The sequence below is a fragment of the Trachypithecus francoisi genome, unplaced genomic scaffold, assembly GCF_009764315.1.
Source record: "Trachypithecus francoisi isolate TF-2019V2 unplaced genomic scaffold, Tfra_2.0 Lachesis_group12, whole genome shotgun sequence".
NCBI classification, from domain to species: Eukaryota; Metazoa; Chordata; class Mammalia; order Primates; family Cercopithecidae; genus Trachypithecus; species Trachypithecus francoisi.
In genome coordinates, this window is record NW_022681457.1 from 2920152 (window position 1) to 2946231 (window position 26080).

Genomic DNA, 26080 nt, shown 5'->3' on the forward strand with positions numbered 1-26080 from the left:
CGGCCAGTACTGGAACTGCTTTGGGGAGACCGGTGAAGTAGTTGAGAGACTGGAAACAAAAATTTAAGAGGTTCTCTAACTCTGGTTTCATAAAAAATAGATGAAGAGGGCCGGGCGCAGTGGCTCACGCCTGTCATCCCAGCACTTTGGGAGGCCGAGGCGGGCGGATCACCTGAGGTCATGAGTTTGAGACCAGCCCGGCCAACATGGCGAAACACCGCTCTACTAAAATACAAATATTAGCTGGGTGTGATGGCTCACGCCCGTAATCCCAGCTACTCGGGAGTCTGAGGGAGGAGAATCGCTTGAACCGGGGAGGTGGAGGTTGCAGTGGGCCGAGATCGTGCCACTGCACTTCAGCCTGGGCGACAGAGTGAGACTTAGTCTCAGAAAAAAAAAAAAGCTGAAGACAGCGTGTTAAAAAATTCAGATTCGAAGCTGGGCGCGTTGTCTCGTGCCTGTAATCCCAGCTACTCGGTAGGCGGAGGATCACTTGGGCCCAGGAGTTTGAGTCCGGTTCGAGTCCCTCCTTGGGCAGCATAGCAAGACTCTGTCTCTAAAAAAAAAGTTCAGGCCGGGCGCGGTGGCTCAAGCCTGTAATCCCAGCACTTTGGGAGGCCGAGACGGGCGGATCACGAGGTCAGGAGATCGAGACCATCCTGGCGAACACGGTGAAACCCCGTCTCTACTAAAAATACAAAAACTAGCCGGGCGAGGTGGCGGGCGCCTGTAGTCCCAGCTACTCGGGAGGCTGAGGCAGGAGAATGGCGTAAACCTGGGAGACGGAGCTTGCAGTGAGCTGAGATCCGGCCACTGCACTCCAGTCCGGGCGACAGAGCGAGACTCCGCCTCAAAAAAAAAAAAAAGTTCAGATTCAAACACACCTCCTACTGCCCCAGAAAATTGAGTTGTTTTTTGACAGGTCTCACTCTTTGAGTTGTTGGTTTTGGAGACAGAGTCTCGCTCTGTCGCCCCGGCTGGAGTGCGGCAGCACAATCATAGCTCACCGCAGTATCACTTTGTAGTGCCAGAGAGGAAGGAAGTATTCCACACGTGTGCTCACACACAAAATTAGGGGGTATGCCAGGGTGCCAACTGAAAGAGCTCCCAATGGCCAAAGCTGGAACAATTTGAGCAGCAAAATAAAGTAGTATTGCATTATAATCCCAAAAATAAAGTATCCATGAGCCTGTGGTCATATAGATGAATAGAGAACAAATAAAGGGGGGAGAATAGACAAATAGTTTGTGCAGGAGAATTCCAAATAATCTGTGTAGATACTCTGCTCTCAAGAAGGTGAAGGATACCTCCCCATTCTGTAAGTATGGACTGTGCATAGTGACTTCCTTTCAAAGAAGAGGGTGCAGGAAAGGGGAGAAAAAGACTAAATTTACAGTGGAGAAACCGGACTTTGACATCCAGGTGGTTGAGGTTAACCTCAATATTGATCAGTCATGTGATTAAAATGGGTCTTTACTTCTGGGATCTTTCAATCTAATCATGAAAAAAACACTAGACAAATTCCCATTGAGCCACATCCTCCAAAACACTTGCCTAGTACTCCTCAAAACTGTTGGTGGGCACAGTGTGTCACCTGTAGTCCCAGTACTTTGGGAGGCCAAGGCAGGAGGATCACTTGAGGCCAGGAGTTCAAGACCAGCCTGTCCAACATGGCAAAGCCCTGTCTCTACTGAAAATACAAAACACTTAGCTGGGTGTGGTGGTGCATGCCTGTAATCACAGCTACTTGGGAGGCTGAGGCAGGAGGATCACTTGTACCCGGGAGGCGGAGGTTGCAGTGAGCTGAGATCACCTCACTGCACTCCAGCCTGGGCAACAAGAGGGAGACTCCGTCTCAAACAAGTAACACTGTCAAGTCATCAAAACAAGGAAAGTCTGAGAAACCGTCACAGCCAAGGATACATGGCTGCTAAATGTAATGTCTTACCTTGGGTGGGATCCTGGGACAGAAGGGCATTAGGTTAAAAAAAAACAAGGAAATCGGCCGGGCACAGTGGCTCACTCCTGTAATCCCACTTTGAGAGGCTGAGGCCGGTGGATTACCTGAGGTCAGGAGTTCGTGAGCCGCCTGGCTTTCGAGAGCAGCCTGGCTAACATGGCAAAACCCCATCTCTACTAAAAATACAAACATTAGCCGGGCATGGTGGTGGGCGCCTATAGTCCCAGCTGCTCGGGAGGCTGAAGCAGAAGAATTGCTTGAACCCGGGAGGCGGAGGTTGTGGTGAGCCAAGATTGTGCCACTGTGCTACAGATAGAGTGAGACTCCATCTCAAAACAAACAAAAAACACTAAGGAAAGCTAGATAAACTATGAAGTTTAGTTAATAATATTGTGCCGTATTAGTTCATTCATGGTAATAAATGTACCATTCTAATATAAGATGTTAATCATAGGGGAAATGGGTATATGGGATTTTTTTTGCTGTCATTGCAATTTTTCAACAAATCTAAAACTATCCTAAAAATCTTCTTTAAATAAAACAGGTTTGAAGGCCATACCCACAATGGTTCCAATTCTGAGTCTGTGGTGGGTCAGAGGAATCTGCATTTTTTTTTTTTTTTTTTTGAGACGGAGTCTTGCTCTGCCACCCAGGCTGGAGTGCAGTGGCCGGATCTCAGCTCACTGCAAGCTCCGCCTCCCGGGTTTATGCCATTCTCCTGCCTCAGCCTCCCGAGTAGCCTCGTCGCCCGGCTAGTTTTTTGTATTTTTAAGTAGAGACAGGGTTTCACCGTATTAGCCAGGATGGTCTCCATCTCCGGACCTCGTGATCCGCCCGTCTCGGCCTCCCAAAGTGCTGGGATTACATGCTTGAGCCACCGCGCCCGGCCGGAATCTGCATTTTTAAAAAAACACAACCCCATATAATTAGGATGCAGCCAGACCCGGTGGCTCATGCCTGTAATCCCAACACTCTGGGAGACCGAGGTGGGAGGACTGCTTGAGCCTAGGAGTTAAGGACCAACCTAGGCAACAAAGCAAGACCCTATCTCTACAAAATTAAAAAATTTTTAAATTACTCCTTGGGAGGCTGAGGTGGGAGTATTGTTTAACCCCAGGAGTTTGAGGCTGCAGTGGGCTATGATGGTGCCACTGCACTCCAACCTGGGCGACAGAGTGAGACCTTGTCTCCTCTCAAAAAAAAAGTAAAATTAGGATGCAGATAATCCAGGGACCACAGTTTGAGAAACCGCTATTATCTAGGGGGCTGGCTGAGCGGAGCAAGGCGTAAGAAGTCTTCCTCCAACTCTCTTCATACATGAATAGACTTGCCTGGACCACCCACTTGTGGTTGCCACTGTGTCCTGACCACAGAGCAGGTGGGGGTGAGCCTGGATTACCACAAGCAGTTTTGGTTCCATGTCTGCCAAAGCAGCAACACTATGTAAAAGCTTCTGTTTAAGCTGCTCCCTTTCAGGGTAATTTGTCATGCAGCAACAGATAATATACCCCTCAGCCTTTTCAACCGGGGAGTATTTTTCCATTTCCAGAGTTCATTGGATTTATTTAGGATGGGATCCAAACAATATTAGCAATCACATGAGAGCTTGTTAACTAGTAGCCGTTCAGTTCTTATGGTGCACCCTTCCAAATGCTTAATTTACATTTATTTTATTTTTTATTTTTTTTTTTTTTTTGAGACGGAGTCTTGCTCTGCCACCCAGGCTGGAGTGCAGTGGCCGGATCTCAGCTCACTGCAAGCTCCGTCTCCCGGGTTTATGCCATTCTCCTGCCTCAGCCTCCCGAGTAGCTGGGACTACAGGCGCCCGCCTCGTCGCCCGGCTAGTTTTTTGTATTTTTTTAAGTAGAGACAGGGTTTCACCATATTAGCCAGGATGGTCTCGATCTCCTGACCTCGTGATCCGCCCATCTCGGCCTCCCAAAGTGCTGGGATTACAGGCTTGAGCCACCGCGCCCGGCCCTACATTTATTTTTATTTATTTATTTTGACATGGAGTCTCGCTCTGTTGCCCAGGCTGGAGTGCAGTGGCATGATCTCGGCTCACTGCAACCTCCATCTCTGGATTCAAGCAATTCTTGTGCCTTATCCACCCAAGTAGCTGGGATTACAGGCATGTACCACCATGCCTGGCTAATTTTCGTATTTTATATTTTTAGTAGAGATGGGGTTTCACCATGTTGCCCATGCTGGTCTCAAGCTCCTGACCTAAAGTGATCCGCCCACCTCGGACTTCCAAAGTGTGGAATTACAGGCATGAGCCACCACACCTGGTCATAATTTACATTTTATTTAACTGATAGGTTGCGGGGGTTGAGGAGGGGCAATTTTCATCCCATTTTACAGATTGAGAAAACTGAGGCTCCCACAGGGAAAGTGATTTGCCCTAGTTTACAAGGAGGTAAGAGGAGCCAGGATGGATGAGGTTCACCTGACGTCTGAACCCCTTCCCTTAACTGCAGTGTTCTAACTGCTTCAAACTCAGCGTCCACCTCTGCTCCCCCTCCCTCCCAATCTTTAAGCCTTAGCTGATAGGTGGGCCCTCTGTGAAACCTCCTGACACTGCCGTCTACTTTCCCAGCCCCTCAGAACACAGCACACCCTGCCATAGACACGATCACACCCCGATGCATTCAATCCTCTGCAGTCAATTCCCCATCTGAGCTAATGGCATCGACTACAGCTGCTCAGGCTCAAACCTGCCCTGCCAACTCGATCTGTCCTTTCCTTGACCACCTCCCACTGACGTGTGAGCCACTGACAACTCTGTTGCCCCGGCTGGAGTGCAGTGGTGCAATCTTGGCCCACTGCAACCTCCACCCCCAAGTTCAAGTGATTTTCCTGCCTCAGCCTCCTGAGTAACTGGGACTACAGGTGTCCAACATCATGCCTGGCTAATTTTTTTGTATTTTTAGTAGAGATGGAGTTTCATCATGTTGGCCAGGCTGGTCTCAAACTCCTGACTTCAAGTGATCCACCTACCTTGGCCTCCCAAAGTGCTGGAATTACAGTGTGAGCCACTGTGGAGTCCACCTTTCTTTTCTTTCTGTCTTTCTGACGGAGTCTTGCTCTACCAGACTGAAATGCAGTGACATAATCTCAGTTCACTGCAACCTTCGTCTCCCGGGTTCAAGCCATTTTCCTACCTCAGCCTCCCAAGTCGCTGGGATTACAGTCACGTGGCACCACACCCAGATAATTTTTGTATTTTTAGGAGAGACGGGGTTTCACCATGTTGGCTACTATGGTCTTGATCTCTTGACCTCATGATCCGCCTGCCTTGGCCTCCCAAAGTGCTGGGATTACTGGCAAGAGCCACTGCACCTGGTCATGGAGCTACATCTTGAGTGGTCTAGGCCAACTGTGGTCATTTCCCTTCTCACTAACAGGGATCAGTTTAGAAGCGAACACAGGCTCAGTGAGACATACGGCATCTGCTGGGAGCTGGTCAAGTTTTCCTCACTCTTAAAAAGGGAGGCAGGGAGGGGGGTTGTTTTCTCCCTGATTCCCCTGCCCCCTGCAGGTCTAGATTTTGGTTCAAGGTTATTCTCGCCTCTGCTGGAGCCCTGGTTCTGCCCCTGCCCCTGCCAGAGGTCCCTGATTCCAAGGCTGAGCCCCCACGGGGACAACCAAACTCCATGATTGTTTAAATCAACACCAACTCTTCTGTTATAGCCAAAAGCATTTCCAGTATCAAGACCCCAAATCACCTTGTTTGCTTATTATTACTGCTACCTTCCTGCTCCTACAAGGGAAGGTCTGTGAGAAAAGGGGCCTGTCTTGCTTCACTATCCCTGTTGCACCGATTGGCAACGTCCAGTGCATTCTACAGCAGGTGCTTCGTAGATGTTTGCTGAATGAATGTCCAAATCAACATGCCTGTCTTCTCCCCAAGGCCCCCAGCCCCCAGGGCAGGCCACAGCTGACTCACCTCCCGGCCTTAGCACGTGGTGGGGTTCCTAAGCCTTTATTGGATCAATAGGCAGGGAAGTCAAAGACAGTGGCTCAAGAACCCAATTTAATCAGATTTACGAGTTGACACGTACAAAAAACACGGAACAATGCAGAATTCATCGCAAGACTAGGGACTGAATCTGGAAGGCAGAGTCCCCGCCCTGGGGAGGGGCCCAGCGTGTTGGAGATCTCAAGGTTTTTTCCCACTGATTCTCTACGTCTTGGCCTTATCTAACACATGAAACCAAACCCCACAACGGAGGCTAAGATTTAAGAGCTACCCAGAGCTAACTTTTCCCCTCCCCAAGCCTCCCTGCTCTAGAAGTGGAAGGGAAAGAAGGGGAGAGACTATGAACCTAAGGAGAGTAGAGCCTCCAGCGCCACTGGACAGGGACTGCATAGCTGTCCAACAACTGAGCTCCTCCTGCCTATCTGTGGCCAAATGCCCGCCACGTTTGCAGGCCGGTTGGCCAACAGGGGATGGGGAGGGTGGGGGGAGGCAGAGGGGTACCCCAAACACCCTGGAGAGGCCAAAGGGAGGAGGGGCAGCACCGGAGGCCCCATTTGGACTTCCTGCCACGGGAATCACCACTGCAGGGGGCCGATGTCAGCTCCCAGCTCCTCTTCCTTCAGCTGGAAGGGCTTCACTGGCCACTTCACCCTGACGATGGGCTCCACGTGGTCCTGAAGGCGGTGCCGCTTCATGTGGGCATTTCGACTCTTGATCTTGTCAAACACCCTGAGGAGTCGCCAGAGGACATGGGGTCAGAGCAGGGAGGAAGGGATCATGGGGGGCTGAGGCTGGGAGTCCTGGGGACGTCTCCAGGAGAAAGCTGAGTACCTTTCACACTCTCTGCATGGAAAAATGCCCTGGCTCTCCACGCTTCCCGACGGCTCTGGGGTCCGCTTGGGGCCTGCATTTGGGCTGGAGCTGAGGATGGACTCCCTCCTATAACTCTTGGTTTTTATCTTTAACTCGGGAACTGGATGGTGGCTGGGTCTCTCCCGAGGGCTGCATGGGACCTGCAGAGGGAGCAGAAGTGACGTAAGGGTGCTGACCTGTCCTGCTGTAAGAGAGGCACAGAGCTGAGGGCACACGTGTCTCCTGCAGGGAAACCCTTCCGTCAGGAGCATCCCTGCCCTCTGACCCCACCCTCCAACTCCACAGGCAGCAGGCACTGGGAGAAGAGATGAGCTCCCGACACCGCCCGGGTTCCTCTACCTTTTCCTCTGTCCTTTCCACCTCCTCCGGCTCTCTCTTGACCCTCTTTTCTAGCCCTGGGGTTCGGCCACAGTCAAACTTGATCATTTTTTTCCAGATGTAATAATACTCAACGCACTGAGCTACCGTCTTTGTCTGGATCTAGTGAAAGAAAACAAGCAGGCTGTGGCCGTGCCACGCGGGCCCCGGGAGTGTGACCTTACCACTGGGCCAGCCGCCTCCTTTGGAAAGCCCTTTGGAAGGATCTCTTCCTTTGGCTTGGCGTCACCACTCACCACAAAGGCACAGGACCACAAAATCCTTCCTGGGGATGAGGGCGTTCAAAGTGGAGCCACACAGTAGCCACTAGTACTTAAGCCTGCACATCCTGAGCAGTCATTCCAGCCCAGGAATTCTTTCCTAAGGAAGATGCGCACAAAGGTCCCTCCAGGGATGCTAACTGCGACATCATGCTGATAAATCGGAATGCCCTCTACAGGCAGACTACCACACAGACATTACAACAGCTAGGCAGAGCCTCTAAAGTCTTGGCAGGAAGTGGCCCACTCTAGAAGAAGGGGAGGTTTTAAGTGCACAGCATGAACCTACGGGATCATTTTCCCGTTCCTCCACTAAGAAAGGATCTCACTAAAAATAACTTCTGTTAAAAACAAAAGGGAAGCTGGGCTTGGTGGCTCACGCCTGTAATCCCAGCACTTTGAGAGGCTGAGGCATGTGGACTACTTGAGGTCAGGAGTTCGAGACCAGCCTGGGCAACACAGCAAGACCCTATCTCTACAAAATTTTTTTTTTTTTTTTTTTTTGAGACGGAGTCTCTCTCTGCCGCCCAGGCTGGAGTGCAGTGGCCGGATCTCAGCTCACTGCAAGCTCTGCCTCCTGGGTTTACGCCATTCTCCTGCCTCAGCCTCCCAAGTAGCTGGGACTACAGGCGGCCACCACGTTGCCCGGCTAGTTTTTTGTATTTTTTAGTAGAGATGGGGTTTCACCGTGTTAGCCAGGATGGTCTCGATCTCCTGACCTCGTGATCCGCCCGTCTTGGCCTCCCAAAGTGCTGGGATTACAGGCTTGAGCCACCGTGCCCGGCCTCTACAAAATTTTTAAAAATTAGCCAGTCATGGTGGTGCATGCCTGTGGTCCCAGCTACTTAAGACGCTGAGGTGAGATGACCAATTGAGCCCAGGAGTTCAAGGTTAGAGTGAGCTTTTTTTTTTTTTTTTTGAGACAGAATCTCACCCTGTCGCCCAGGCTGGAGTACAATGGCATGATCTTGGCTCACTGCAACCTCCACCTCCCGGGTCCAAGTGATTCTCCCATCTTAGCCTCCTGAGTAGCTGGGATTACAGATACCTGCCATCATGCCCAGCTAATTTTTGTATTTTTGTAGAGACGGGGTTTCACCATGTTGGCCAGGATGGTCTTGAACTCCTGATCTCAGGTGATCTGCCTGCCTCAACCTCCCAAAGTGCCAGGATTACAGGCCTGAGCCACTGCGCCCGGCCAGCAGTGAGCTATGATGTGTCATGGCACTCCAGAGCGAGTATCTCTTTTTTTTTTGAGACGAAGTCTCACTCTGTTGCCCAGGCTAGAGTGCAGTAGCACGGTCTCGGCTCACTGCAACCTCTACCTCCTGGGTTCAAGCGATTCTTCTGCCTCAGCCCCCCAAGTAGCTGGGACTACAGGTGCGCACCACCACACCCAGCCATTTTTTGTGTTTTTAGTAGAAACAGGGTTTCACTTTATTGGCCAGGCTGGTCTCGAACTCCTGACCTCGTGATCTGCCTGCCTCAGCCTCCCAAAGTGCTGGGATTACAGTCATGAGCCACTGTGCCCGGCGAGCGTCTCTTTTAAAAAAAAAAAAGGAAAAGTTTAATTGCTCTAGGAAGAAAATTTCTCAGGAAATAAAATTGGCTACTGAGCTCACTCCAGAAAAGACATTCTCCACCCAAATGTTTTTCAGCTTTTTAAGTATTCACAAACGAGGAGTCAAAACAGCACAAACTCTGCCTAAGAAACATCACTAAGTTTAAAAAAAAGTTGGACTTCTGCTTCTGAACAAGATGGAGCAACAGAACCAGATTTACCCTCTCGTCCCAAACAATGAAAACAGAGTCAAAATATAAACAATGTTTGGCAAGACACCAATCGTCATTCAGCAAAGGCCAGTGAACCCTGACAGGAAGCAAGCTGCCACTGCTCTGGCTTATCACCTTGTGTTTCCAGGCCACCACCCAGGCAGGGGCAATTTAGACAGAACCCAGAAGGACTTAGGGAGCTGAGGTGGAGCACAGTGCCCCCGGAGACCATGGCGGTAGAGCCCACAGGACAGAGGATGGGAGAGGAAAGAGCTGCACACAGAACACTCCAGAGATAGGGAGCAAATTTCCCCCAAGGACTCAGCCAAAGACTGCCCAGCACATGCATGGGAACAGACCAGCCAAAGCTGGGTAAAGAGCCATCCAAAACGATGAGAGGGAAAAGTGCCTGCTGCTCCTACAGGGCCAGGAAGAGTGCCCGTTCCCACAGCCAGAGTGGGAAACTTCGTGATTCAGGGGGCACTGGGTAGGGCAGTGACATAGTCTTACCTCAGTAAGGAGAAATAATCAGCCTTAGAGAAGAGCTATGCTGGTCCAATCTAAAAAATCTAAAACTGAATCTAAAAGTAGCTGTGTCCCAGAACAAAACTCAAGAATATTTATAAGGCTGCAAAAATATCCAGCATCCAACAGCTAACATTCACAATGCCTGTGATCTGCTGAAAATCACCATGCATGCTAAGAAGCAGGATAACATGGCACTCAGGAGGAGAAAACCCAATCTGTCAAAGTCAACCCACCACAGACACAGATGTTAGAATGAGCAAGGAAGGACGTGAAAGGTTACCGTAACTGTTTAATATATGTTCAAAGAGTTATGCCAGAGGCCAGGCACGGTGGCTCACACTTGTAATCCCAGCACTTTGGGAGGGCGAGGCAGGAGGATCACCAGAGGTCAGGAGTTTGAGACCACCCTGACCAACATGGGGAAACCCCATCTCTACTAAAAATACAAGAAATGTAGCCGGGCGTGGTGGTGCGCACCTGTAATCCCAGCTACTCAGGAGGCTGAGGCAGAAGAATCGCTTGAACCCAGAAGGTGGAGGTTGCAGTGGGCCGAGATCATACCACTGCACTCCAGACGGGTGACAGAGCGACACTCTGTCTCAAAAAAAAAAAAAAAGTTGGCCAGGCGCGGTGGCTCAAGCCTGTAATCCCAGCACTTTGGGAGGCCGAGATGGGCGGATCACAAGGTCAGGAGATCGAGACCATCCTGGCTAACACGGTGAAACCCTGTCTCTACTAAAAAATACAAAAAACTAGCCGGGTGAGGTGGCAGGCGCCTGTAGTCCCAGCTACTCCGGAGGCTGAGGCAGGAGAATGGCGGGAACCCGGGAGGCGGAGCTTGCAGTGAGCTGAGATCTGGCCACTGCACTCCAGCCCCGGCGACAGAGCGAGACTCTGTCTCAAAAAAAAAAAAAAAAAAGTTATACCAGAGCTAGGTGTGATGACACACACCTGTAGTCCCACCTACTCAAAGCTGGAGGATCACTTGAGCCCAGGAGGTCAAAGGGTACAGTGAACTATGATCACACCCCTGTACTCCAGCTTGGGCGACAGAGTGAGATCCTAGATCTTAAAAGAAATAAGAACAAATAAAAACTTGAAAACACTGCTAAGAGAAATTAAAGATGATGCATAGAGACACAGCCCCTGTTCATGGGTCAGAAACTGTTATTAAAATGTCAACTCTCCTTGGCCAGGTGCAGTGGCTCATGCTTGTAATCCCAGCACTTTGGGAGGCTGAGGCAGGTGGATCACCTGATGTCAGGAGTTCAAAAGATTAGCCTGGCCAACATGGTAAAACCTGTCTCTACTAAAAATAAAAAAATTAGCTAGGCATGGTGGTGGGTGCCTGTAATCCCAGCTACTTGGGAGGCTGAGGTATGAGAATCGCTTGAACCTGGGAGGCGGAGGTTGCAGTGAGTGAAGATCGTGCCACTGCACTCCAGCCTGGGCAACAAGAGTGAAACACCATCTCAAAAAAAAAAAAAAAAAAGTCAACTCTCCTCAATTAGCCTATAGAGTCAATAGAGTCAATGCAGTACCAATCAAAATCGTAGCAGGTTTTTCTTTTTTTTGGTAAAAATGGATAAGCTACTTAGAAAGTTCATATGGTAATACATGATTTCAAGACTTATAAAGCTACAGTAGTAAAAACAGTATGGTACTACTTTTTGTCTTTTCAACAAAAGGTACAAAAGAATATCCACATGCAAAACATGAACTTTAACTCATATTTTACACCATATACAAAAATTAACACGAAATGAATTGTAAACCTAAATGTAAAACCTAAAACTATAAAACTTCTAGATAAGGCCGGGAGCGGTGGCTCACACCTGTAATCCCAGCACTTTGGGAGGCCAAGGTGGGCAGATCACGAGGTGAGGAGATCAAGACCATCCTGGCTAACATGGTGAAACCCCGTCTCTACTAAAAATACAAAAAATTAGCCGGGCATGGTGGTGGCAGGCACCTGTAGTCCCAGCTAGTCGGGAGGCTGAGGCAGGAGAATGGCGTGAACCCGGGAGGCGGAGCTTGCAGTGAGCCGAGATCTCGCCACTGCACTCTAGCCTGGGTGACAGAGCGAGACTCCGTCTCTCACACACACAAAAAAAACTTCTAGAGAAAACAAGGGGAAAATCTTTGCGGTTGAGTTAGGCAAATAATTCTTAGATACAACACCAAAAGCACAGTCCATAAAAGAAAAATTAATTAATGACTTCATGAAAATGACAAAATTTTTCTTTAAAAGACATTGTTAAGAGATTAAAAAGCTACAGATTGGGAGAAAACATTCCCAAAGCATGGAGCTGGATAAATGACATGTATCCCGAACCGATAAAGAACTGCTACAACTTAATAATAAAAACACAGATGGCTGGGTGCGGTGGCTCACGCCTGTAATCCCAGCACTTTGGGAGGCTGATGTGGGCAGATCACCTGAGGTCAGGAGTTCAAGACCAGCCTGGCCAACACAGCAAAACCTCGTCCCTACTAAAAATACAAAAATTAGCCAGGCGTGGTAGTGGGCACCTGTGATCCCAGCTACTTAGGAGGCTGAGGCAGGAGCATCGCTTGAACCTGGTTCAAGCGATGGCAGAGGTTGCAGTGAGCATGGATTGTGCCACTGCACTCCAGCCTGGGCGACAGAGTGAGTACTCCGTCTCAAAAACAAAAACAAAAACAAAACAAAACACAGACATCCCAATAAAAACATAGGCAAGAGATATGAACAGACACCTCACCAAAGAAGGCATACAGACAGTAAACAGGCCCATGAAAAGATGCTCAGCATTGTCAGTCATGAAGGAAACACCATGCGATGCCACCACACTGTCATGAGAATGGCTGGAATTAAAAGGACTGGCCCTACCCAGGGCTAGGGAGGTTGTGGAGCAACTAGACATCTCATTTCCTGCCAGTAGAAATGTGAAATGATACAACTACTTCAGAAAATTGTTTGGCGGTTTATTAAAAAGTTAAGTGTACACCTACTTAGTCATTCCATTCCTGGTATTTACTCCTCTAGAAAACAAAGTACATGTCAATACCAAGATTGTACCTGAATGTTCATAACAAATTTATTTATAGTCACCCCAAACTGGAAGCCACTCAAATGTCCACCAACAGGCAAATGATTACATAAACCGTGGTATGTCCATCCAGTGGAATACTATTCAGCAGTGAAAAGGGGAGATCTCTCAATACATGGAACATGGATGAACTCAAAATCATGATGCTGAGTGCGAGAAGCTGGACCAAGCAGAGTCCATACTGTGTGACTACTCCATTTATAGCAAACTCTAGGAAATGAAAACGAACTTACAGTGCCCTGGCAGATCACTGCTGACTGAGGACAGGGGGTGCAATGGGGAATGATTACTATGGGGCAGGAGGAGATTCAGGGCTGAGGGACATGCTCATTATGTTGACTGTGGTGATGGTTTCCCAGGTGTTGTATCAATATGTCAAAACTTAGGAAATCTTATTATACTTCAATTATGTGCAATTTTGTGTACATCCAACTTTTTTTATTTTTGAACAGAAAATAAGCAGCAGGACATTATATGTAGTGAGATCTTATCCTTTGGGTTTTTTTGGGGGGACAGTCTCATTTTGTCACCCAGGCTGGAGTGCAGTGGTACAATCTTGCCTCATTGCAGCCTTCACCTCCCAGGCTCAAGCAATCCTCCCACCTCAGCCTCCCGAGTAGCTGGGACTACAGGCATGCGGTACCAAGCTAGGCTAGTATTTAACTTTTTTGTAGAGACAAGGTCTCACTATATTGCCCAGGCTGGTCTTGAACTCCTAGGCTCAAGCAATCCTCCCACCTTGACCTCCCAAAGTGCTAGGATTACAGGCATGAGCCACTGCGCCTGACCTCATCCTTTTTTTCTTTTTTTGAGATGGAGTTTCACTCTTGTTGCCCAGGCTGGAGTGCAATAGTGGGATCTTGGCTCACCGCAACCTCCGCCTCCCAGGTTCAAGCAGTCCTCCTGCTTCAGCCTCCCAAGGAGCTGGGATTACAGGCATGTACCACCACACCCGGCTAATTTTGTATTTTTAGTAGAGACGGGGTTTCTCCATGTTGGTCAGGCTGGTCTTGAACTCCCAACCTCAGGTGATCCACCTACCTCGACCTCCCAAAGTGCTGGGATTACAGGTGTAAACCACCACACCTGGCCTTTTTTTTTTTTTTTTTTGAGACAGAGTCTTACTCTGTCACCCAGGCTGGAGTGCAGTGGCACAATCCCCACTCACTGCAACCTCTGCCTCCCGGGTTCAAATGATTCTCATGCCTCAGCCTGCCATCTAGTTGGGATTACTCACCACCATGCCCGGCTAATTTTTGTATTTTGAGTAGACGGGGTTTCACCATGTTGGCCAGGTTGGTCCGGAACTCCTGACCTCAAGTGATCCTCCCGCCTTGGCCTCCCAAAGTGCTGGGATTACAGGCATAAGCCACCATGGATGGCCCTTATCTTTTTAAAAGTATATGCATACCTGTATATATAAAATTTGTACAGACAGAAACGCCTGTTGCTTGGTGGAATACATAATAGAGGTCACCAATCAGAAGCAAGACTGCGAGAAGGGACATGGAAGACTGTTCTGTGCAGGTGATGCAGGTCTCTACCATTTGGAGCTGTTCACGAGGATGGCTTTTTGACACTGTAAACTGTCTACAGTAAGAGCGCTGCCACAGGCAGGTGAGGGTGGGGCCCTCCGACCCCGACCAGCCCTGCAGCTCGAGCTTGTCTCAGCTGTGTGAGGCGGGGCCTTGGACACCAGCCCACATTCACTTTACCGTCTTGTGTATCAAGTAGAAGTCCTTCTTGTGGGCATAGAACGCCTTCTTAAAAAGCCTCTTCTCTATAGGAGTCCAGACGTCTGAACCTATCAAAGAACACAGCCGACAGGGGGAAGGCCATTTGTCCTGGGACCACAGCCACAGCTGAAATGCAGACCACCTTCCCTTTAATAGCTGCCATTACTGAGCACCAATTATGTGCCAAACTCATAAAAAAACTCAAAGAGTCTCCAGAAGGGAGGGACCACTACTAGCCCCACTTAACAGATGTGGCAATGAGGCTTCAGTCGCTTCCTAAGGGCAGGTGGGGGCCCTGGCAGCCTGTCTCCAGAGCTGATGGATTCAACCACTGAACCTAAGCCCATCTCCCCTCCTCCTGGCCAGGATCATTCCCTTTGTGGCTGGGCAGAGTCTGTAAGGAAACCACTGGGAAAGGGTGAAGCAGGATCCCACTAGCAGAATGTGGCGCCCACTGAGTCATCCTGACAAGGACAGGCCCTCCTGAAAGGCAGGCAAAGGCCCCGAAGAGAACTCCAGGAGGCAGAGGCAGAGCTTGCAACAGAACTGGCCGATTCATAGAGGTCTCAGCTGGGCCAAACCAGCCCGGCAGCCTTTCCCCGTCACCTGTGTAGCGATAGTCAGCGAGCAGGTGTGTCGGTGGCTTGTGGGGCCCTCGGAGCAGGAGAGTCTCCAGGGCGACCTGGAACAAGAGGAACGGCAGGCTGCCCAGGACCAGGTGGGGGAAGAGGACCACCAGCATCCTCCCATTCATCTGAAAAACACTTGTGGCTGTCCCTAAAGTCACTGCCTGTCCCAGGGTTATTCAAAGTAGCCCTGCATGGGCCACCAGCCTGTAACTGTCTGTGGGCGCATCAACTATGACACCAGGCATACCACCGAATGCAGCTGAAGTTATTTTTTCACAGCAAGCCTATCTTGATGAAGGAGACTGTGTGTAGATTTATTCTGGCACAAGCTCCTTAGGGAATGGCATTTTGAGGAGTATGACCCTTGTCTAGGGCCCCATTTTTATTTTCTTCATAGCTCTAGTCAATAGCTAACAATTAAAAACATTTTATTTTATTTTTAAAGATGAGGTCTCACTATGTTGTCCAGGCTGAGCTCCAATTCCTGGGTTCCTTCAGTCTCTGCCTCCCAAGCAGCCAGGAATACAGGTGGGTACCACTGTACCCAGCTAGCTAACAATTTTCCTTTTTTTGGGACAGAGTCTTGCTCTGTCACCTAGGCTGGAGTGCAGTGGCATGATCTTGGCTCACTGTAGCCTCCACCTCCCAGTTCAAGCGATTCTTCTGCCTCAGCCTCCCAAGTAGCTGGGACTACAGCCATCTGCCATCACTCCCTGCTAATTTTTTTTTTTCTGTATTTTTAGTAGGGATGGGATTTTACCATGTTAGCCAGGCTGGTCTCGAACTCATGAACCTCAAGTGATCCGCCTGCCTTGGCCTCCCAAAGTGCTGGGATTACAGGTGTGAGCCATGTGTCCAGCCTAGCTAACAATTTTTAAAACTAAATTTCCTTTTGACTTTCCTAAAATGTAAGCCCCCTGAGGGCAGGGATTTTATGTCGATCACTAGTGTAAGCCATCATTGCAGGGTCTGCATAATTTGTGAGGCCTGTTGCAAAATGAAGATGCAGGGCTCCTTGTTTAAAAAGCATTAAGAATTTCTGGGTTTTTTTTTTTTCTTTTTTGAGACGGAGTCTCACTCTGTTGCCCAGGCTGGAGTGCAGTGGTGCAATCTTGGCTCACTGCAACCTCCACCTCCCAGGTTCAAGCAATTCTTCTGCCTCAGCTTCCCAAGTAGCTGGGATTACAGGCGCCCACCACTGTGCCTGGCTAATTTTTGTATTTTTAGTAGAGATGGGGTTTTACCATGTTATCCAGGCCGGTCTTGAACTCCTGAGCTCAGGTGATCCACCCATCTCGGCCTCCCAAAGTGCTGGGATTACAGGTGTGAGCCATGTGTCCAGCCTAGCTAACAATTTTTAAAACTAAATTTCCTTTTGACTTTCCTAAAATGTAAGCCCCCTGAGGGCAGGGATTTTATGTCGATCACTAGTGTAAGCCATCATTGCAGGGTCTGCATAATTTGTGAGGCCTGTTGCAAAATGAAGATGCAGGGCTCCTTGTTTAAAAAGCATTAAGAATTTCTGGGTTTTTTTTTTTTCTTTTTTGAGACGGAGTCTCACTCTGTTGCCCAGGCTGGAGTGCAGTGGTGCAATCTTGGCTCACTGCAACCTCCACCTCCCAGGTTCAAGCAATTCTTCTGCCTCAGCTTCCCAAGTAGCTGGGATTACAGGCGCCCACCACTGTGCCTGGCTAATTTTTGTATTTTTAGTAGAGATGGGGTTTTACCATGTTATCCAGGCCGGTCTTGAACTCCTGAGCTCAGGTGATCCACCCATCTCGGCCTCCCAAAGTGCTGGGATTACAGGCGTGAGCCACCGCGCCTGGCCAAGAATTTCAAGACAGAGACAGCAGAGCATTAAACCAAGCATGGAGTCCCTCAGCTGGCCCTGGCCCCAGTGCCTACAGTACAGGCAACCAGCAGGCACCCAATAAGTATGTACTGCCACTCTGCTGAGGACCTGCTATATGCCAGACACTGCCTCTCAGCTTGGTGAAAAGCAAGACCATGGCATGACTCTTAGATTCCGAACACAGGCAATGTGGCTCTTCCTCTCCCACTCCTCACAGTGAGACTTTTTAATTTACTTTCTAACACCCAGAATTGTGAGGCGGTGGGTCCTTGGAGTAGGTAGAGGCATTTATGTTGCATCAGAGGTTTGTATATATGAGTGTTCAATTGAAAGCTAAAACTCAAGGAATGAAGCAGATGAATGCAGGGCCTGAGCTGGGTCTTCGGGGCTTCCTTTCTCCAGTGCCCCCTGAGATCTTAGAGGAAACACTGCACTTGGTTGTTGCCCCAATTAGCTACGAATTGGGCCCATGTCTTAGCATTCCCCTACAGTCCGTGCACAAGGACCACTGCAATCTCAAAGCCGCTGTGGAGAAGGATGGACGGCCTTCTTCCAGTTTCCATCCGCTCTGAACCCCGAAGCAGACACAGGTCACATGCACCTAAAACCCTGGGTCCCAGGAAAGCAGGGAGGGTCCCCTTGCTGTGCCTCACCTGAACGTTGCCCTGAGCCTCGTGCAGGCAGTGCAGAGCGAGCTCCAGGTTGGTGCCCCCTCCTGGCATCACGCTGGAGCATGCCACGTTGCAGAGCTCAGTCACTGTTTCCAAGAAGGACATGGGGAAGAGAAGGCACACAGGAATCATCAGCTGCTAGGGAGGAACCCTTCCCGAGAGACAGCAGAGAGGGGCGCCTTCCCCTTCTCTCTCCTGCATCTCAGGGAGGGACAAGGAGGAAGAGGAGAACCCTGTCCCCAGCACCCGCTCTGGATGGCCTGACCAGCCACCATATGACAAAAGAGGTAGGGGAGGGAGAATGCAGCAGGGAAGAAGCAACACTGGCCAAGGGCCAGCTCCCTCCCACGCCCAGGGCACACTGCTTCTTGGATCCAGTGGTCAGGAGTTCGAGACCCAAGAGGAAAAACACACTGGAAATGGAGGGGAAAGAAGGGCCCTTAGGAATTTAGCCCCAAAGCCTCAGCCACCTCTATCCTGTGTCTCTGGGTTGATCATCATATCTCCCCATGGCTTCCAGACCAGAGAAGCTACATGCTCGTCAATTCCAGCCAGGGATCTCTCCTGAAGTTCTGGGATCTCTGCCTGAAACCGGCTTCCTATATTGATATGTCTGAAACGAGGCCACACACACAGATAAGGGAGATGTACAAACATGACTGAGATGGGAAGTGAAATGGAGATGCTCTGTGTGCCCTGCTCTTGGGCTACAGCCTGCTCTGTGGAAACCCTCTGCTGTCTCAGGTGCATCAGGTACATGCTGTCCCCAACAGACACACACAGGCATTTCAGAAACTTCTGCAGGGACACTTCCTCCCTTCCTCTGTTTTCCTTCATTGTCACATTTCTCTCTCAGGATCAAGGCAGTGGAGGTACAAGCTGACACCCGGCATGTGTCTACGTCCACACCACAGCCATCCAGCCACATCCCTCAGGCACGCTGGAGTCCCGCTCTGTGCCGTAACCAATTCTACCTGGAACCCCGTGGGGTTCCAGGTATATATATATATATATATATATAAACAATTTCTAGAAGGAATAATTTTGGGAGGTCTTCCTACGTATACTTGGAAAAATCGACCGCTTCACGCCTAGGGAGCCTATGTGAGTAAACCTGAACCCCCCACGGAAAGAAGGAACACTTGGGAAAAGTGACACTAGAACTCAAGGTGGGGTAAAAGCAGCTTCCCTGGGAAGGACCCAACTTACGGCTCAATGCTGATCTTGGTGTCATCCTTCACCACACAGATGCCAAAAGACCCATCCACTTGATCTAGAAAACAGAGTGAAAAGGCTCAAAAAGACAGACAGCAGGTAACCCACAGGGTCCTCTGCCTGCCTGTGTGGACGAAGCTGAAAGCAGGCTCTTGAAGATCTCGTGGGCTGGCCGGGCGCGGTGTCTCATGCCGGTAATCCCAGCACTTTGGGAGGCCGAGGTGGGTGGATCACGAGGTCAAGAGATTGAGACCATCCTGGCTAACACACAGTGAAACCCCGTCTCTACTAAAAATACAAAAAAATTAGCCGGGTGTGGTGGCGGGTGCCTGTAGTCCCACCAACTCGGGAGGCTGAGACAGGAGAATGGTGTGAACCCAGGAGGTGGAGCTTGTGGTGAGCCAAGATGGCACCACTGCACTCTAGCCTGGGCGACAGAGCGAGACTCCGTCTCAAAAAAAAAAAAAAAAAAAAAATCCCATGGGAGAGGGCAGCACTTCAGAAAAGGTAGAGGAAGGAACTCAGCAAACAAATTAACTCATGACAATTATACGTATATATAAAAACAGCACACTAAAGTCTCTGGAAATTGTCCTAAGGTCATTCAGCACTTGGAGAAATATTATTTAAAAAAACCAACTAGGCCGGGTGTGGTGGTTCATGCCTGTAATCCCAGCACTTTGGGACACTGAGGTGGGTGGATCACTTGAGGTCAAGAGTTCAAGACTAGCCTAGCCAACATGGCAAACCCCATCTCTACTAAGAATACAAAAACTGGCTGCACGTGGTGGCAGGTGCCTGTAATCCCAGCTACTTGGGAGGCCGAGGCAGGAGAATCACTTGAAGCTGGGAGGCGGAGATTGCAGTGAGCCAAGATTGTACCACTGTGCTACAGTCTGGGTAAGAGTGAGATTCCATCTCAAAAAAATAAAAAATAATCAACTGAATATTGCTAAGAACAAGAGGCTGTTGCATCTGAGCTGTGACCTGCTCCCTTACCCAGCCAGGTCCCAGCTCCAAGGGTTCTACTCCAGGTAGGTGCAGCCCAGACAGGGGCTGCCTCTCCTGTCAAATCCCATGCTTAAAGAATTAAAGGAAGGTATAATGACAATTTTTCATCATAGATGGAATATCATTAAGAGATAGAAATTATTAAAAAGAGAGAACTAAATGGGAATACTGGGGTTAGAAAGTAAAATATTGGCAAGTGAAGCTGTTGAGGAAAAAAAATAACCAAAATGAGGCTCAATAGGTTTGAGTCAACAGGAAGAAAATAATCTGTAAACTTGAAGACAGATCAAGAGAGACTGTGGAATCTGAAGAACAAAGAGAAAAAGAATAAAGAGAAATAGAGCCTCAGAGAAATGTGGGATACCATTAAGTACAGCAACTACATGTAACAAGAGTACCAGATGGAAAGGAGAAAGAGACAGAAAGAAATATCTAAAGAAACAGGCCGGCCGGGCGCGGTGGCTCAAGCCTGTAATCCCAGCACTTTGGGAGGCCGAGACGGGCGGATCACGAGGTCAGGAGATCGAGACCATCCTGGCTAACACAGTGAAACCCCGTCTCTACTAAAAAAATACAAAAATCTAGCCGGGCGAGGTGGCGGGCGCCTGTAGTCCCAGCTACTCCGGAGGCTGAGGCAGGAGAATGGCGTAAACCCGGGAGGCGGAGCTTGCAGTGAGCTGAGATCCGGCCACTGCACTCCAGCCCGGGCGACAGAGCGAGACTCCGTCTCAAAAAAAAAAAAAAAGAAACAGGCCTGGCGCGGTGGCTCACACCTGTAATCCCAGCACTTTGGGAGGCTGAGGCGGGTGGATCACCTGATGTCAGGAGTTCAAGACCAACCTGGCCAACATAAGAAAACCCCGTCTCTACTAAAAATACAAAAATTAGCCTGGCATGGTGGTGTACCCCTGTAATCCCAGCTACTCAGGAGGCTGAAGTGGGAGGCTAACTTGGGAGTTAGAGGCTGCAGTGAGCCGAGATCAGGCCACTGCACTCCAGCCTGGGCAGCAGAGCATGACTCTGTCTCAAAAAAAACCCCTCCAAACCACCCCCCAAAAACAAAAAAAACACAAAACTTAAAAGCTACAGTAATCAAAAGTTGAAAGCTATAGTAATCAAGACAGTGTGATACTGGCATAAGGATAAGTATACAGATTAATGCAATAGAATTGAACACCCAGAAATAAACCCACATGTTTATGGTCAATTGATTTCTAACATTGAATTGTGCTAAGTCAATTCAATGGGAAGTCTTCAAAAAATGCTGCTGGAAGAACTGGATATACACATGCAAAAAAATGAATTTGGACCTTTACTTCATGTAATATATATATATATAAAAGTTATCTTAAAATTGATTACAGACCTAACAGTCAAAATTACACAAGTCTTTTTTTTTTTCCTGTTGCCCAGGCTGGAGTGCAGTGGTGCCATCTTTGCTCACTGCATAACATAAATCCACACAAAAACCTGTACATAGGGCTGAGTATGGTGACTCAGGCCTATAATCCAGCAGTTTGGAAAACTAATGCAGGAGGATTGTTTCACCCCAGAGGTTTTTTTTTTTTTTTTTTTTTTAAACGGAGTCTTGCTCTGCTGCCCAGGCTGGAGTGCAGTGGCTGGATCTTGGCTCATTGCAAGCTCTGCCTCCCGGGTTTACGCCATTCTCCTGCCTCAGCCTCCCAAGTAGCTGGGACTACGGGGGCCCGCCACCTCGCACGGCTAGTTTTGTGTATTTTTTAGTAGAGACGGGGTTTCACCGGGTTAGCCAGGATAGTCTCGATCTCCTGACCTCGTGATCCGCCCGTCTCAGCCTCCCAAAGTGCTGGGATTACAGGCTTGAGCCACCGCGCCTGGCCTTTTTCTTTTTTTTGAGACCAAGTTTTGCTCTTTTCCCCAGGCTGAAGTGAAATGGCACGGTCTCGGCTCACTGTATCCTCCGATGCCAAGACCAGCTCGGTCCGGGAGACCCTAACCCAGCGGCGCTAGAGGAATTAAAGACACACACAGAAATATAGAGGTGTGGAGTGGGAAATCAGGGGTCTCATAGCCTTCAGAGCTAAGAGCCCTGAACAGAGATTTACCCATATATTTATTGACAGCAAGCCAGTGATAAGCATTGTTTCTATGGATTATAGATTAACTAAAAGTATTCCTTACTGGAAACAAAGGGATGGGCCGAAATAAAGGGATGGGTCTGGCTAGTTATCTGCTGCAGGTGCATGTCCTTAAGGCACAGATCACTCATGCTCTTGTTTGTGGTTTAAGAATGACTTTAAGCGGTTTTCCGCCAGGTGTTCCTTGCCCTCATTCCGGTAAACCCACAACCTTCCAGAGTGGGCGTCATGGCCATCATGAACATGTCACAGTGCTGCAGATATTTTGTTTATAGCCAGTTTTGGGGTCAGTTTATGGCCAGATTTTTGGGGGCCTGTTCCCAACATTCTGCCCTGAGTTCAAGTGATTCTCCTGCCTCCTGAGTAGCCAGGATTATAGGCATCCACCACCATGCTCGGCTAATTTTTATATTTTCAGTAGAGACGAGGTTTCACCATGTTGGCCAGCCTGGTCTCAAACTCCTGATCTTAGGTGATCCACCTGCCCCAGCCTCCCGAAGTGCTAGGATTACAGGCATGAGCCACCATGCCTGGCCCACCCCAGAGTTTGAGACCAGTCTGGCCAACATGGCAAGATCCCCCTCCCTACATAAAAACAATTACAAAAATTAGCCGGGCATGGGGGTGCACGCCTGTAGGCCCAGCTACTCTGGAGGCCGAAGCAGAAGGATCAATTGAGCCCAGGAGGTTGAAGCTGCAGTGAGCTGTGATCACACCACTGCACTCCAGCCTGGGTGACAGAGTGAGGCCCTGTCTCCCAAAAAAACCCAAAAAATTTCTACACGAATGTTTATGGCAGCATTATTCATAATAGCCCAAAGTGGGGCCCATCTGTACAAGGGAAAAATGTTCAGCCATAAAAAGGAATTGAGCACTGATATGCACTACAATACGAAGGGACTCTGAAAACACACCAAGTGAAATAAACCAGACACAAAAGGCTGCATATTGTATGATTCTACTTACATGAAATGTCCCAAATAGGCAAATCCAAAGAGAGAAGGCAGATGAGTGGGTGCCCAGGCTGGGGAAGAAGGGACTGTGGGGATATGGGCGGAGTCACTGGTAATGAGTTCCGGCTTTTTCGAGGATGCTAAGCGTGCTCTAAAATGAGACTGTGTGATGGGTGCACGGCCTTGTGAATATCCTAAAAACCACTGCATACTCTAAATGGGTGATTTGCAAGGTATGTGTAGTACAGCCCAATAAAGCTGTTAGGAAAATTACATAGGCCAGGCCAGGCACAGTGGCTCACGCCTGTAATCCCAGCACTTTGGGAGGCTGAGGAGCGTGGATTACTGGAGGTCAGGAGTTCGAGACCAGCCTGATCAACATGGTGAAACTCCATCTCTACTAAAAATACAAAAATTACCCAGGCATGATGGCACATGTCTGTAGTCCCAGCTACTTGGGAGGCTGAGGCAGGAGTCGCTTGAACCTGGGAGTTGGAGGTTGCAGTGAGCCAAGATCGCGCCACTGCACTCCAGCCTGGGTGACGGAGTGATACTCTGTCTCAAAAACAAAAAAAAAAAAAAAAAAGGAAATGACACAGGCTAGACAGGGTGGCTCACACATTTAATGCCAGTACTTTGGGAGGTCAAGGCAACAAAATCACGAGTCTGGGAACTCGAGACCAGCCTGGACAGCACAGCAAGACCCCATCTCTACGAAAGACAAAACATTAGCCAGGTGTGATGACGCGCATCTGTAGTCCCAACTATTTGGGAGTCTGAGGCTGGAGGATTGCTTGAGACCAGATCGAGGCTGCAGTGAGCTGTGATCGAGCCACTGTACTCCAGCCTGGGTGACAGAGCAAGACTCTGCCTCAATAAAGAAAATGATAATGACACAGAAGGGCAGGCAGAAGCATGGTAAGATAAACAGCCTCTACGTTTTCTTTCGGTCTGTAAAATTCTATGCACTAGAAGGCACTTAGCTCAGTTCTGGGGCACATCTGAATACCAAAGGAACCCTGAGACTAGGTACACCCAGGCAGGAGACAATCACTGAACCCAATGCTACAAGGGAGAGTGGCCGTGGTCCGCAGGTGATCCACCCTGGGATCACAGAGTGAGTGCCCCAGCCTCACTCACCGAGCATGGAGCTGATGAGCTGGTCAGGGCTGGCCTGAGTGGACGTGGAACAGAGGGTGTTGAAGTACACTCCAGAGCCCTCCCGGATGGGACTGAGCATTGGGGGCGGTGTGTACGGGGAGCACTGGAATAAGCCCTTCAGGAGGTGGTCCACCAGGAACATGGGCGACCGCAGGCGACTCTGGTGGCCTCCTGCAGGGCTGGGCTCCCCAGCCGTGGAGGGTGGAGGAGGGATGAACAGCCCCTTGGGTGGGGGCCGCTTCTTCCGCTTTCTCTGCTGGCTGCTCTCCTTGCTGTCTCGCTCCTCCCCGTCTTTCTCTTGTTCCTGAAGAAGTTTAGAACCACAGGTGGTCGCCTGAAGCCGCCTACTGCGCCACTCCATCTCCAGGATGGAAAGAGAGCAGGAAAAGGAGACTGGCCAGAGACAGGAAACTTGGACATGCATGCCCAGCGAAGGAGGCTGGACACATCTGGGCCACACCTGAGGTACAGAGCCTGGTGATGATACAGCTGCAGCCTTCTCCTGCACCCACTGCCCCAGGAGAGCCCCTGACTGTGTGAGAATGGCCTCAATCGTTAAGATGACTGGCCCTTAAAAAGAGAGAGATCCCCAGAGATACAGTGTGACAGTGACAAGAAAGAAATGCAGCTCCACCCAAATGACAAGCACCCAAAAGACCCAGCCACTGACTCAGGGGACCTTCAGGTCCATGGACCCTGCCCTGGAGTCCAGCAGGAGCTTCTCCAGTAGGGGGTCCTCCAGTACAGGCTGCAGAGACAAGCCCTACGAGACTGATCACTAGTAACTCACCACGCTCTCTCTCGCCTCCACAAAATCTCCTCTCCGCTCTGCCAGCCCTGCTCCTCCTCATCCTCCAGGTCTCAGCTCCCATACCTCCTCCAGGAAGCCCTCCCTTACCTCCTCAGGCTGGGTAGGAGCCCCCTGGGAACTCCCTGGGCTCCCTCTGCTCCCAGCTCTGCCCACTCTGGGTTGTCACTGTCTGGGGACAGGCTTCTCTCCTCCACTGGACTGGGGCCCTGGGAGGCAGGGCCCAGGCTACTGTGGTCACCTCTGTGTCCCTAGCACCACCCAGCACAGGGTCCGGCACAGAGGGGCTCAGTGAATGCTGAATGACTGAATTAACATGCAAACCAGTTTCTTCTGGATCAATATATATATTTTTTTTTGAGATAGAGTCTCACTCTGTTACCCAGGTTAGAGTGCAGTGGTGTGATCTCAGCTCACTGCAACCTCTGCTTCCCGGGTTCAAGTGATTCTCAGGCCTCAGCCTCCCGAGTAGCTGGGTTTACAGGTGCCTGCCACCATGCCCAGCTAATTTTTTTGTATTTTTAGTAGAGACGGGGTTTCACCATGTTGCCCAGGCTGGTCTCGAATTCCTGAGCTCAGGCAATCCACCCGCCTCAGCCTCCCAAAGTGCTGGGATTACAGGCATGAGCCACCACGCCCAGCTTGGAGTCAAAGATTTTCTGTGGTATCTGGTTTGGGTTTTTCCTACAGCTTCCCCTAGCAGCTGGGAGCAGTGGCAGGAAGGAGGCAGACCGACAAGCACCCACCATGGCCATGCTCCCTACGTGTCGGGTCACTGGAACCACGGGGATCGAATGGGGGACCACCAAAGGGGCTGCAGCTGTGGAGTCCAAGGGCTTCTTGGCTCCTGGGGGACTATGCCTGTCCCCTTCTGGCCTCAGCACCTGTCTTAGCGGCTTGCAAAACTCTGTGCCAAACACCTAAACACAGAAGAGAAGAGATGGCTCTTTAAGAGAGAAGGTAGGTGGGGAAAGAAAGAGCTGCTTCAGCAAAAAAAGCTGTCATAGAAAACAGCAGTGAGTCTGTGGCACGGACTGAGCTGCAGAGCTGCTGCAGCCCATAGTGACGGCCTGCCCCTGGA

At 49.8% G+C, this 26080-nt stretch overlaps 1 protein-coding gene across 6 annotated transcripts in view; it reads right to left on the reverse strand.

Annotated features, from left to right (window-relative positions):
• Positions 1 to 5983: 5983 nt before the first annotated feature.
• ZNF541 (zinc finger protein 541) overlaps positions 5984 to 26080 on the reverse strand; it is a 53554-nt gene continuing 33457 nt past the window's right edge. For 3 of the 6 annotated variants that reach the window (XM_033223832.1, XM_033223830.1, XM_033223831.1), the window contains 10 exons: positions 25746 to 25919; positions 24171 to 24495; positions 18944 to 19007; positions 18205 to 18347; positions 17717 to 17820; positions 15189 to 15264; positions 14562 to 14650; positions 7155 to 7295; positions 6774 to 6955; positions 5984 to 6671 (listed from right to left, as the gene is read on the reverse strand). In XM_033223832.1, the coding sequence (XP_033079723.1) occupies positions 6518 to 6671; positions 6774 to 6955; positions 7155 to 7295; positions 14562 to 14650; positions 15189 to 15264; positions 17717 to 17820; positions 18205 to 18347; positions 18944 to 19007; positions 24171 to 24495; positions 25746 to 25919 (1452 nt within the window). In that variant the 3' untranslated portion in view covers positions 5984 to 6517. The remainder of the gene's footprint in view (positions 6672 to 6773; positions 6956 to 7154; positions 7296 to 14561; positions 14651 to 15188; positions 15265 to 17716; positions 17821 to 18204; positions 18348 to 18943; positions 19008 to 24170; positions 24496 to 25745; positions 25920 to 26080) is intronic. The other 3 variants (XM_033223833.1, XM_033223835.1, XM_033223834.1) reach the window with 3 other exon arrangements.